At 48.9% G+C, this 12983-nt stretch overlaps 1 protein-coding gene across 1 annotated transcript; it reads left to right on the top strand.

Moving 5' to 3' along the window:
* On the top strand, positions 8890-12440 carry LOC100627357 (olfactory receptor 13A1-like). The gene has a single exon (XM_021073109.1). The coding sequence runs from the start codon at positions 9764-9766 to the stop codon at positions 10778-10780; it is 1017 nt and encodes a 338-aa protein (XP_020928768.1). The 5' UTR covers positions 8890-9763; the 3' UTR covers positions 10781-12440.

Below are 12983 nucleotides of genomic sequence, written 5' to 3' on the forward strand. Positions count from 1 at the left end.
CGATCCATTGACATTTAAGGTGATAATTGATAGATGATTATTTATTGCCATTTTGAACCTCGTGTTCCAGTTGATTCTATGGTTCTCCATTCTTCCTTTCTTTTTTTATTTTTTTGGTTGGATGGTCTCCTGTTATTATCTGCTTGAGTGTTTTGTTTTTTTTTTTTTCATTTTTTTGGGAATGCAATATTTGGTTTTGGCTTGTGGTTGCCCTGTTTTTTAAGTATGCTAACCCCTTCCTATGATTGTGTGTTTTAGCCTGATTGTCCTGTAGGTTCAAACACTTCATTACTATATTAAAATTAAGAAGAGAAACATACAAACAAACAAACAAAAAGGGTTATTTATTTCCTAACATCCCTTGCCCACATTTTATGGTTTTGATGACTCTTTTTTATTTTTTTCTTTTTAATTTTATTTTGTTTGAAGCATGTTCATGATTAAATCTGTATGCTGGCTTATTTGAGTGACTCCTCTCTGATTGCGGTTTCCTCAGTCCTAGTTCTTCCTCTTCTTCTTCTTTTTTTTCCTTCCCTTTCCTTCCTTTCTTTTTGGTTTAGAGAAGCCCTTTCAGTATTTCCTTTAACCTGGGTTTTGTGTTGCTGTATTCTTTAAGCTTTTGTTTGTTGGAAAAAATTTGTTATTTCCCCTTCTATTTTAAATGATATTCTTGCTGGATAGAGTATTCTAGGTTGAATATTTCTTCATTTTAGCACTTTAAATATCTCTTGCCATTCCCTCATGGCCTGTAGTGTTTCTGTAGAGAAATCAGCTGATAATCTTATGGGGGTTCCCTTGTAGGTAACATTCTGCTTTTCTCTTGCTGCCATTAGAGGCCTCTCTTTGTCACTAACTTTTGCCATTTTTATTATGCTGTGTCTTGGTGTGGGTCTATTTGGGTTCAGTTTGTTTGGGGCCCTCTGTGCTTCCTGTATCTTGAACCCAGTATCCTTTAGATTTGGGAAGTTTCCAGCAATAATTTCTTCAAATATATTTTCCATTCCCTTATCTTTTTCTACTCCTTCTGGAATTCCTATTATGCATAGATTGGCCCGCTTTATATTATCCCATAGGTCTCTTATATTGCTTTCCAGTTTTTTGATTTGGTTTTCTGTCTGCTGACCGGATTGGGTGATTTCCATTACTCTATCTTCCATATCAGTGATTCGTTCTTCTGCATGATTCATTCTGGTTTTTACTGCCCTTAGTTCAGTTTGCATCTCTGCAAATGAATGTTCTAGTTTTTCTTGGCTCCTCCTTATATTTTCTAGTTCCTTTCTGAGGGTATTTGCATTACTGTTCATATCTTCTCTTAATTCCTTCAGTATTTTCACTATTTCTCTTTTGAACTCCAGGTCTGTTGGACTGCAGAGATCTGTTTCATTGTTGACTGTTTGGGGTGAGTTCTCCTGTTGGTTTGACTGGGGGTGGTTTCTCAGCTTCTTCATCTTGCTTGTTGTTTTCTTTTTCCTGAGGGAGTTGTACTCTCCATGACCGGGCAGTGTTTGCCTTGTCACTGCTGTGGAATATTTCCTGAGGGCTGGCGTTGTTGGTCAGTCTTTTTTGAGGCAGTGTGGCTTTTCTGGAGTGTTGATGGGGCTAACAGGGTTTCTTTGAAGCAAAGGAGGACTTCCTGAGGGCAGACAGGACTGGGAGGTCCACACCACGATGGTAGCAGATTTCACTCGGTCATGCAGAGCTTGCTCTGGTGTTTTTAGGCTGTGGGGTTCTTGCAGCGGGTTGGCGGTGTTGGGCAGCTGTTCCTCAGGAGAGCAGCATCCCCTGGGTGCTGGAGCAGCTACCTGGGTCACTGAGAGCCTAAGAGGCTCTTCCCTAGGGCAGCCCAACTCAGAAGGACGGCCTGAGAATGTAGGCAGATCTTTTCACAGTTTGGCCAAGCTTGTTGCAGCTTTTTTGGGCTGCAGGGGGTCCTGCAGAGAGCTGGCAGTCCTTTGCAGCTGTTCTGCAAGAGTGTGGCACCCCCTGAGGGCTTTGGTGGCTAGCTGGGCCGCTGCCATCCCAAGAGGCTCCTCCCCAGGGCAGCCCGATTCAGAAAGACCGTCTGAGAACTTTTCACAGCCCGGCCAGGCTTGTTGCAGTTTTTCTGGGCTGCAGGGGCTCCTGCCTGGAGCTGGCAGTCCTATGCAGCTGATCTGCTAGGTCTTGGCACCCCCTGGGGGCTTGGGCGGGTAGCAGGGCTGCTGGAAACCCAAGAGGCTCCTCCCCAGGGCAGCCTGACTCAGAAAGACCGTCTGAGAATTAGGCAGATCTTTTCACGGCCTGGCTAGGCTTGTTCTAGCTTTTCTGGGCTGCAGGCCTTTTCTCGGGGGCTGGTGGTGTTTGGTGCTGCTCTGCGGGGGTGTAGCCCCTCCAAAGGGCAAGCAGGCCTGTGCAGAGACAGCCCCTGTGATGGTAGGCTTCAGGCAATTGTTGAGGCCAGCCCTCCTGAATGGCAGGCAGCCCCAGGTCTGGCGAGAGCGTAGGACGTGGTGGGGGTGGGGGGAGGGGATGCACTGGGAAGCACAGCTTTCTGCTAGCTAGTGGGCCTGTAAGCTTGCTGTGCTGCAGGGAGTATTCTATGGGGACCCCCCCCCTTCTTCTCTCCCCTCCCCAGCATGGGCGCAGACCAGGCTCTTCTCCCAGGTTCCCTCTGATGCGGCTTTCCACTTCCCCGCCCCTGGAGTATTGCTCCCTTCCTCTGCGACACCTTTGTTTTCTAGTCTCCCAGGCAGTCTCTGTCCCGTCAAACTTGACAGACAGGTTTCTAGACCTCCCAAGCAGTCTCCACTCCGCCCCACCCCCCCAGCCCGTTCTCGGGGACTAACCTTTGGAGGTGAGTTCTCGGTGCCTAGCTCCCACCCAGGCGTCCCCCGGCCCTTTCCCAGGGACTAATCTCTGGAGCCGAGGACTCCGTGCCCAGCCCCCACCCAGGCGTCTCAATTTTTGGTGACTCTGCCCGTAGTTCAGATGGTCCGTTTGGTTCTTGATTGGCTTTTCAGTACTCCACCTTACTGCTACACTCTTCACTGCATCTGGAGATTCCTCCGGTTTGTTTGAGCTTTCCCCCGAGTAGGTGACTTTCCAGGGTGCGGGATCCCTTTCTCCTCCTCCGTTCCCTTTTGGGAGCACCCGTCCAGCTCGGATTCACCTTCTCTCACTCTCCTCTTTTCTCCCGTTCTGCCCAGTAATGTCATGAACTTCTTGCCGTTACTGGAGTTTAGGTTCTTCTGCCAGCGATTGGTTGCTGTTCTGTGTGAGTCATTTATCCTGCAGATGTGCTTTTTTTGTTGTGACTATGGGAGAGGGTGAGCGTGTCCCCCTACTCCTCCGCCATCTTGTCCTCCCTCAGGATTTTCTATGTATAGTATCATGTCGCCTGCATATGGTGACAGCTTTATCTCTTCTCTTCCTATTTGAATGCTTTTTATTTCTTTTGTTTGTCTGATTGCTGTGGCTGGGACTTCCAGTACTATGTTGAAGAGCAGTGGTGAGAGTGGGCATCCCTGTCTTGTTCCAGATTTGAGTGAGAAGGCTCTCAGTTTTTCCCCATTGAGGATTATATTTGCTGTGGGTTTGTCATAAGTGGCGTTGATTCTGTTAAGGAATGTTCCCTCTATACCCACTTTGGGGAGAGTTTTGATCATGAATGGATGCTGTACTTTTTCAAATGCTTTCTCTGCGTCTATTGAGGTGATCATATGGTTTTTGACTTTTCTTTTGTTAATGTGGTGTCTGGTGGTGATTGATTTGCATATGTTGAACCATCCTTGTGAATCTGGGATGAATTCCACCTGGTCATGGTGTATGATCCTTTTGATATGTTGTTGAATGTGGTTGGCTAAAATTTTGTTGAGAATTTTTGAATGTTTAGTCCTCAAAGTTACTGGCCTATAGTTGCTTTTTTTTTTTTTTTTTTTTTTGGTGGTATCTCTGTCTGGTTTTGGAATGAGGGTGATGTTAGCATCATAGAATGTCTTTGGGAATATTCCTTCCCCTTCAACCTTTTGAAAAAATTTAAGGAGGATGGGCACCAGTTCCTCTTTGTATGTTTTGTAGAATTTTCCTGTGAAGCCATCTGGTCCTGGGCCTTTATTTGTAGGGAGTGTTTTTATGACATATTCAATTTCATGTCTAGTGTTTGGTCTGTTCAGTTGGTCTATTGCCGAGACCAGCTCAGCAGGATGGGCTGAAGAATGGGTGCTGTGGAACTTAAGGAAAAAAAGTTAACATAAAACAAGATACTGAGACGTTTGTCTTAAGCAAAGGTGGGAACCAAGGGACTCAAGGTCTCAGGGGCCAAGAGCCCTGCCTCAAGAAACCACACTGCTTTTATTGTGCTCTTGAGGATTAGGTCAAGTGAAAAGGGGGTTGTAGGTGCAGGATATAGGTTTTTTAAAATTATTTTATAAGTTCTTTTATTATTTTAAAGTCTCTTAGCTGGTAGATGGTTAAACTTTTACCCTAAACTTTAGGCATTTAAGAATCATTAGCATTTGAGTTAGTTATCTATGCATTGCATTTCAGAGAATCCTCACTGTGCTTCTGCAAATGGCATGCCTGTTTGCAGGCAACCCTTTGTGCCTAGGTTTGCACCTTGGTTCTCTTTGCTAATGCATATTCTGCTAACAACCACTCATAAACCATTGGCCATGAGGTTCCTCTTTCTCTTATTCTTTAGAGGACATATCATGCTTGTGCAAATGGCATGCCAATCTGCACAGGTCCAGCGTGCCTAGACCAACGTATTATCTCCTCATTCAGCTGAGCCCACGAATAACTCATGCCTTTAGGTCTTTGTTCTTAAGCTTAAGTTATTTACCATCACCGTGAATGTTTCTCAAGCAGGAAGATGGGACAAAGTAAGGAAGGACAAGATGGAGTTTTCAGCAAAGAGGCTAAGAAAATATTATAAAAACATGTCTCAGGACAGTCTATTTCTTCTTGATTCAGTTTTGTTGGTCTGTAAGATTCTGGAAAGTTGTCCATTTCTTCCAGATTGTCAAATTTGTTGGCATATAGTTGACATCAACCTCAGGAATATTTTCTCAGGTCATTCTCCCAAGGCAACAGAAATAAGAGCAAAAATAAACCAATGGGACCTAATCAAATTGACAAGCTTTTGCCCAGCAAAGGAAACCAAAAAGAAAACAAAAAGACAACTAAAAAAATGGGAGAAAATAGTTTCAAATGATGCAATGGACAAGGGCTTAATCTCTAGAATATGCAAGAAACTTATACAACTCAACAGCAAAAGAACCAACAACCCAATGGAAAAATGGGCAAAAGACCTGAATAGACTGCTCTCCAAGGAAGATGTACAGATGGCCAACAAGAACTTAAAAAAAAATGCTCAACATCCCTGATCATTAGAGAAATGCAAATCAAAACTACCATGAGATACTGCCTCACACCAGTAAGAATGGCCATCATTAATAAGTCCACAAATAATAAGTGCTGGATGGGGTGTGGAGAAAAGGGAACCCGCCTCCACTCTTGGTGGGAATGTAAGCTGGTGCAGCCACTGTGGAGAACAGCATGGAGGTACCTTAGAAATCTATACATAGAACTACCATATAACCCCACAATCCCACTCTTGGGCATATATCCGGACAAAAATTTCCTTAAAAAAGACACATGCACCCGCATGTTCACTGCAGCAGTATTCACAATAGCCAAGACATGGAAACAACCCAAATGTCCATCGACAGACGATTGGATTAGGAAGATGTGGTAATATACACACAATGGAGTACTACTCAGCCATAAAAAAGAACGACATAATGCCATTTGCAGCAACATGGATGGAACTAGAGACTCTCATACTGAGTAAAATAAATCAGAAAGACAAAGACAAATACCATATGATATCACTTATAACTGGAATCTAATATACAGCATAAATGAATCTTTCCACAGAAAAGAAAATAATGGACTTGGAGAATAGACCTGTGGCTGCCCGGGGTGTGGGGGGAGACAGAGGGAGTGGGAGGGATTGGGACATCGGGATGGTGGGGTTATTGGATGGAAACTCTTGCTCTTGGAATGGATTTGCAATGAGATCCTGCTGTGAAGCATGGAGTAGTTCTAGATACATACATCGCAACACAACAATGGGAGGAAAAAGCATGTATACATGTATGTGTAACTTGGTCACCATGCTGTACAGTTGAAAAAATAAATAATTAAATAAATAAAACAAAAACCCCATAAAGTTTGAGTGTGATACTGGGTCAGGAACTGATCTAAGAACCTTAGATATTTTATAAGATGTAATTCTCCCCCAAACTATAAGGAGTTTATTATTGCCTCCAGTTTCCATGTAAGGAAATGGGGCACGTGGGAGTTTGATAAAACATACATAATAGTCCCTCACATCTTTATGTACCTGGGAGTTAATGTTCTTTTTAAATTTCCATAGCATATTTGAAAAAACCTGACCATGCCCAAACTAATGATGTTTAACCAAAAGTGATTGTGAGAAGATACTTGCAAAGTGTGTGGAGCAGCATCTGGCTGAGAACAGACCCCGCAAGCGGTGGGGCCACAGGGAAACCTCAGTAAGGTCGCAAAGGAAACCCCCTCTAGTCACGACCTTTGTGGTTGGTGGTCGTCAGAGCTCCAGGCCAGCGAGGGTTGGCCGTCGGGGTAATGTTGGGGTCAGGGCTCCCGGGGGCGGATAGGAGAATTTCAGGTCTAACTGTTCTCTGTGGGGAGGTGGGAAGGGGGCACTGATGAAGGGGTAATGAGGGGCTTTGGCCCAGGGAGGAGGGAAGCCCCCACCCCCCTGGCCAGAATCTGCCAGCAGCTGAGGGAGGACCTGGGTGGTGAGCGGGAAGGTGGGGGTGGAAGTCACACTTTCTTCCTCTGCTTCCCCCTTGACCCCATTTGTTACCAGGCCCAGGAAACACCTGCTTCCTACACATGCTGCTGCTCCAGGTGAGGGTCCCAGCCTTTGTCGAGCGGCTCCTTGAAATGCCGTTTGCTTGTCATCTTTGCAAGAGCCACTGACCTAAGTGATTCACACAGCAGGTGATGCTGAATCATATTTAACTATCTTTTAATATCCCAGAGGCAGATTCACCAAAGGTACAGGCAAACTTAGAGCAGCTGTAAACATTCTTTTCTCCCCCTCTGAAATCGGCCCCCTTTGCCATCAGTGGCAACAAAGAAATGAATGCCCGTTTTAAGCACAGGTTATATTCAGTGGAGACAATAATGCCAAAGGCAGGGCCTTGGTGCCACCACTGGGAATCTCCTCCTATCAGGAGCCGAGTTATTTATTGTTGGTGTTCTCAGTTCCTAATGTTCACGGAGACTGCCTTCCTCCTTTTACTGGCAGGGGCCTGGTGAGAGCCAACACAGCCTGGAGCCTGGGCCCACACCAGGAAGGGGGGACCCGTGCCCCAGCCCCTGAGAGGACCAGGGTTGTCCTGGGCCCCAGGTGGCAGAAGGAGGTCCCAGGGGTTTTCCAGGTAACTTGCAGCTGATGTTGGGTTGCAAAGATTGTGGAACCTCAGCAGAGAGCTGCCCCCTCGTGCTGTGTTCACACTGACCCCTCCCACCTGGAGCCCCAGCCCATGTGGCACCTGGCACCCTGGCCCTTCTCGGTACCTGTCGGGGTCCTTTTCCTGCTTGCTCTGGGGCTTGTGCCCACAGGGACCTTGTTTAGTTCCAGGAGGGCACGACTGCCTCCTGAGAGCCAGGCCTGGTGGTGCTCTGAGCTCCCCAGAGCCTCAGTGTCACCTGAGGAGACAGACTCCTCTTAAAGGTCAACAGCAGACAAAGGAGCCACTGACCTGGAGCCAACGCTTTAGCCTCATGCTACATCTCACGTTCCAGCAGAGCGAGAATTTCCCAAGTCTTTCCAGGAGGATGTAAATCTCATCTACTCAGACAGGAGACAAGCAGGGGCATGTCCCTTCTGCACACAGTGAGTCGCCTTCCGTCCTGAGCTCTTCTTGCCCTGCGACTGTCTTCCCTACTTTTCCTTTTGATGTTTCTGCAAAAGCCAGATTTGTTCTGCCCTGACCTATTTTATCGTGGAGAACACGATACCCAAATTGCTTTGCTTGTGTCTTCTGCCACCTCAGTCTGAAACTGTGAAGTCCCCAGGAACGTCCAGCAAGTCCGTGACCTGCCTGTGCCCCAGATCAGTAGGAGGAAGGAACTCAGAAGTGGTTCGCTTTCTAAACTGATCAGAATCTTTAAGAGAAACCAGAGCCCGAGGCCCTGACTCAGCAGGGATCTGGTAGTAGCCGGGTTCCTGTGGATCAGGTGTGAGGCTTGGAGAGCAGCCAGCCAACACAGGGGGTCAGGTGCCCAGGCTACCGGAGGGGACTCAGGGGGCTCAGATGTGCAGCAGGAGGGGGTTGTGGCAATTCCTGCCCACATGGAACAGGTCTTGGGCAAGTGCTGAGAAGGGGTGTGTGCTGTGTGGCAATTACCAGGGCCAGCAGTGACCAGCAGGCAGGAAGTCCACCCTGCTGACCCATGGATATTTCGATGCTGTGGAGGTGGAGCAAAGCAGGTGAGAGGATTAGACAGGTGGCAGTTGGGGCTGTCAGGAGCCCAGAGCCTTCCGACCTGGAGCTCCCCCGCAGATATGTCTGAGGACAGAGTTCTGTAAACACATGTCTTTGCTCACATTCTACCAGGAAAGGACAAGCCTTCCGGAGTTGTTGACACTTGTTTCCAGGTAGCCCACAGCCTTCATGAACCCCCAGGGCAGGGTGTGATCCTTCTGACCTGACATCCCCCTGGGCTCCCTGGAGCCAGCAATACAGAGGGAGTTGGGACCAGCCTCCCGCCCAACTCCGGTGCATTGATCTAGTTGCTCCAGGGGCACAAGGAAGACGGTCTCCTCTAGTAGGTGCAGCCTGTCCCGCCCAGGGAGGCCCAGGTGTCCCAGAAGGGTTGGGAAACAGGTGTGCAGGGGTGGGTGAGGGGGCTTGGTAGCCGAAGCCCTTATAACATATACGCTGGGGTCCCGGGATATGCTCAGCAGAGTGTGTGCCTGCCTTTGCTGTATCTCAGCTCCTGGCCTGGCCCAACACTCAGTGTGGGGAGTTTCTTGGCTGGCTCAGGAGCAAGGGATGGAATTATAACCAGGACCCAGCTGACCCACACTCCTCTGGCTCACAGGGCCTCCCTCCCTGGGGAAGCAGCTTGGAGTGGTCCAGGCAGAGCCGGGCAGCTGTGGTTTCAAAGAAAGGGCTGTGGCCAGGTCACTCCACAGCCGACTCTGACAACTGATGGAGACCTTCACTTGGTACCTGGGCCAAACCCAGGCTGAGCCCCCAAACACTCGCACCTCACCCCGACTCTGTACTCCCCACCTGAGCACCCATTTTGCTGCCACCAAGAGTGAGAATTCCCTCCTGGCCTGGAGGCCTGACTCCGGCTGATGGGTTTTCCTTTGGGAATCAGGAGTCCTGTGCTGGCTTGTGGACAGGGACAAGCCCAAATGGTGGCAGGCTCAGCTCACTTGCAACGGAGAGCTTCAGGTGTGTGGATCCTGTTGGACATGCCCCACATCAAGGTAGGAAGGCTCACGGTGCCCCTCCTGTGTGGCTCAGGGAGCGATGCAGGCTCTCGTGGAGCTGGGGGGTTTGTGGGGTGGTAGGGGCCACCAGGGGCTCCAGAGTGGAGTTAGTTCTCTGCATGTCTCCCTGGGCACAGGGACCTTGCCTGATGTCTTAATTATGTGCTTTCTGCAACAGAGCTGCCAACACCACACACTCTCTCAGCGCCGCCCCACCGCCCCATGCCTCCCTGGGCCGGGCTGGCTGTTTCCCAGAGGCTGCAGGGGCTCACCCCCCAGATGACTGCAAACAACGGCACCGCCGTGGAGGAGTTTGTCCTGCAGAGCTTCTCGGAGGAGCCTGGGCCACGCATTCTCTTCCTGGCCGTGTTCCTCCTCCTTTACCTGGGGGCTCTTGCAGGGAACGCCCTCATTGTCACCGCCATCAGCTTGCACCCAGGCCTCCATACCCCAATGTACTTCTTTCTCACCAACCTGGCCATTTTAGACATCGTCTGCACCTCTACGGTTGTCCCCAAATTGCTGGAGAACCTGGCACTCAAGGGTGGCACCATCACCTACCAGGGCTGCATGACCCAACTCTTCTTCCTGACCTGGTGTTTAGCGGCTGAGCTCCTGCTGCTGACGGTCATGGCCTATGACCGCTACGTGGCCATCTGCCGCCCGCTGCACTACAGCAGGCTGATGGGCCGGCCGGTCTGTGCTCTGCTGGCAGGCAGCGTGTGGGCAATCACTGTGCTCAACACTTCTGTGCACACAGGGCTAATGACAAGGCTGATGTTCTGCGGCCACAATCAGATCCAGCATTTTCTCTGTGAAATCCCCACGCTGCTGCTGCTCTCCTGCAGCCCGACCACCCTGAACAACGTCATGATGGTCCTGGCGGACGTGTACTTTGGAGTGGTCAACTTTCTGCTCACCCTGGCGTCCTACGCCTACATCATCGCCAGCATCGTGCGCATGCGCTCCGCCACGGGCAGGCAGCGGGCCTTCTCTACTTGCTCCTCCCACCTCTTGGTGGTCACCTTGTACTACTCCACGGTCATCTACACCTACATCCTCCCGGGCTCTGGCTCCTCCCTGGAAAACGGCAAAGTGGTTGCCGTGCTGTACACGGCAGTCAGCCCCACCCTGAACCCCCTCATCTACTCGCTGCGGAACAAGGATGTCAAAGTGGCCCTCGGGAAGGTGTTTTCCTGCATCCGTGGCCGGCATGGACCTTGCAGGCTCACGGGCTGATTTGATAGTAAGACGCGGAGAGTCTGAAGTGAGAATCAAAGAGCAAGAAGGAAGTTAATGTGATACACTTAGGTGATATGCGCTGTCCGGCAGGAACTGCCGGTTTTCCAGGTGGCTCTGAACTAAGCCTTCCAAGGCCCTAAGGGTGGATGCTGTCAGGGCTGCAGGAGGAAGGAGACGGGGGAGACCCAGCAGGGGCAGGAGGAAGAGCAGGACGCTGGGCCGGGTGGACCCCCTCCAGCACCTTGCAGCCTGGTTTTCTCAGCACCTGGCACCTGGAACCTTGCCTGAGGGGTGCTGCTGGCCCCTTCCCATTCCAGAGCTGGGCTCCAGCGGTGAGGGAGTGCCGAGTCTGGCTGGCCCAGTGTGCACACTGCCTGGCACATTCTGGCATGGGCAGGTCCCTGTATCCTGCTCTGGGCACATCACCCAGAGCCTGATTCTCCAACCAGACTCCTGTTGGTGGGGGGTCCTGGTTCTGGCACCACAGAGACTGTGACACGTGGTGGCATCCAGCCTTCCACCTAAGGACCTGCAGCAAGAGGGGCGCTTCTACTTACTTTTCTCCTTTCAGAAAAGGGCACATTCATCCTTTTACCAGGAGACAGTGCCAGGGCAGGAAAGGGTTGTTTTTGCTTCTTCACACAGAGCACTGCGGCTTATTATGTTAGGGGCCCCTTTCCTCCTCAGTCTCCTCGTTGTTATTTGTCCCACCCTCTGTGCTGGCCCCTGAGATTTGGTGTGCTTCATGGCTTCATGTGAGCCCCTCCTTTTCTTTAAGCCCATAGTAAAAGCTGCATTTCTTCTTAGTATTTGCCAGTGGTCTCCAAATATAGAGCTACAGTCAGAGCCTCACCTCTGAAACAAAAAGCATTGCTGTAACTGCGTAGCTGACCCTTAGCCGACAGAGACATCCCTCACACACCTGGAGGCCCATTGGGACCTCACTCCACAGGCATATGCCACATATTCATCCCTCAACCCCATCCAGGCGGAAGAGCCACAGCTGTGTTTAAGAGTGTATTTATTCATTCTTTCAGCTTTATTGCGTTATAATTGACACATAGGTCTCTGTAAGTGTGTGTGCAGCATCATGGGTTGACTTACGCCTATTGTGAAATAATTACCACAGTGAGTTTAGTTAATATCTAGCATTTCATAAAGATACAGGAAAAAATGAATAAAAAAAGAAGAAAATGTTTTTTGTCCTTGTGATCAGAAGTTTTAAGATCTGGAGTTCCGTCTCTGGTGCAGTGGGTTAAAAGTCAGATTGCAGTCGCTCAGGTCACTGTGGACATTCAGGTTCAATCCCTGGCCCAGGAACTTCCATATTCTATGGGTGTGGTCTTTAAAAAAAGAGCTTTTAAGTGCTTTTCTCCTCAACCTTTAAACACACACTGTTAAGTACAGTCACCATGTTGTATGTTACGTCCCCACTACTTGTTCACCTTATGACTGGAATTTGCAACTCTTTGTCTCCTTCATTCCCTTCTTTCAACCCAATTCCTGCCTCTGGTGACTTCAAACCTGATCTCTTTTTTCTATGTATTTTCTTTTTGTTTGTTTTTTTATTTATTTAGGAATTAGGAGTTCTTCATTCGCCCACATAGCAGTGCCAGGGCAAACCCTGCCTGACCACAGGGAATGTGCCTCCAACACAAAAAAGAAAAACACTAGCAGGATGAAGAAGCTCAGGGACCACCCCCAGTTAAAGCAACAGGAGCGCACACCTAAAGCTGTCAACAATGAAACAGACCTCTGCAGTGTGACAGACTTGGAGTTCAAAAGGGAGATAGTGATGATATTGAAGGAATTAAGAGAAGACATGAACAGTAACACAGACCCCCTCAGAAAGGAACTAGAAAATAGAAGGAGGAGCCAAGAAAAACTAGAAAATTCATTTGCAGAGATACAAATGGAGCTAAGGGCAGTAAAAACCAGAATGAATGATGCAGAGGAATGAATTAGTGATGTGGAGGATAGACTAATGGAGATCACTCAGTCAGGACAGCGGACAGAAAGCCAAATGAAAAAACATGGAAGCAACAGAGGAGAACTATGGGATAATATAAAGTGGGCCAATCTATGCATAATAGGAATTCCAGAAGGAGAAGAAAAGGAAAGGGGATTGAAAATACATTTGAGGAAATTATCACTGGAAACTTTCCAAATCTAAAGGATTCTGATTTCAAGATACGGGAAG

The sequence above is a fragment of the Sus scrofa genome, chromosome 14, assembly GCF_000003025.6.
Source record: "Sus scrofa isolate TJ Tabasco breed Duroc chromosome 14, Sscrofa11.1, whole genome shotgun sequence".
Classification (NCBI taxonomy): Eukaryota; Metazoa; Chordata; class Mammalia; order Artiodactyla; family Suidae; genus Sus; species Sus scrofa.

Excerpts from the sequence above, each read along its gene's own strand:
- LOC100627357 (XM_021073109.1), top strand. The coding sequence starts at position 9,764 with ATGCCTCCCTGGGCCGGGCTGGCTGTTTCCCAGAGGCTGCAGGGGCTC.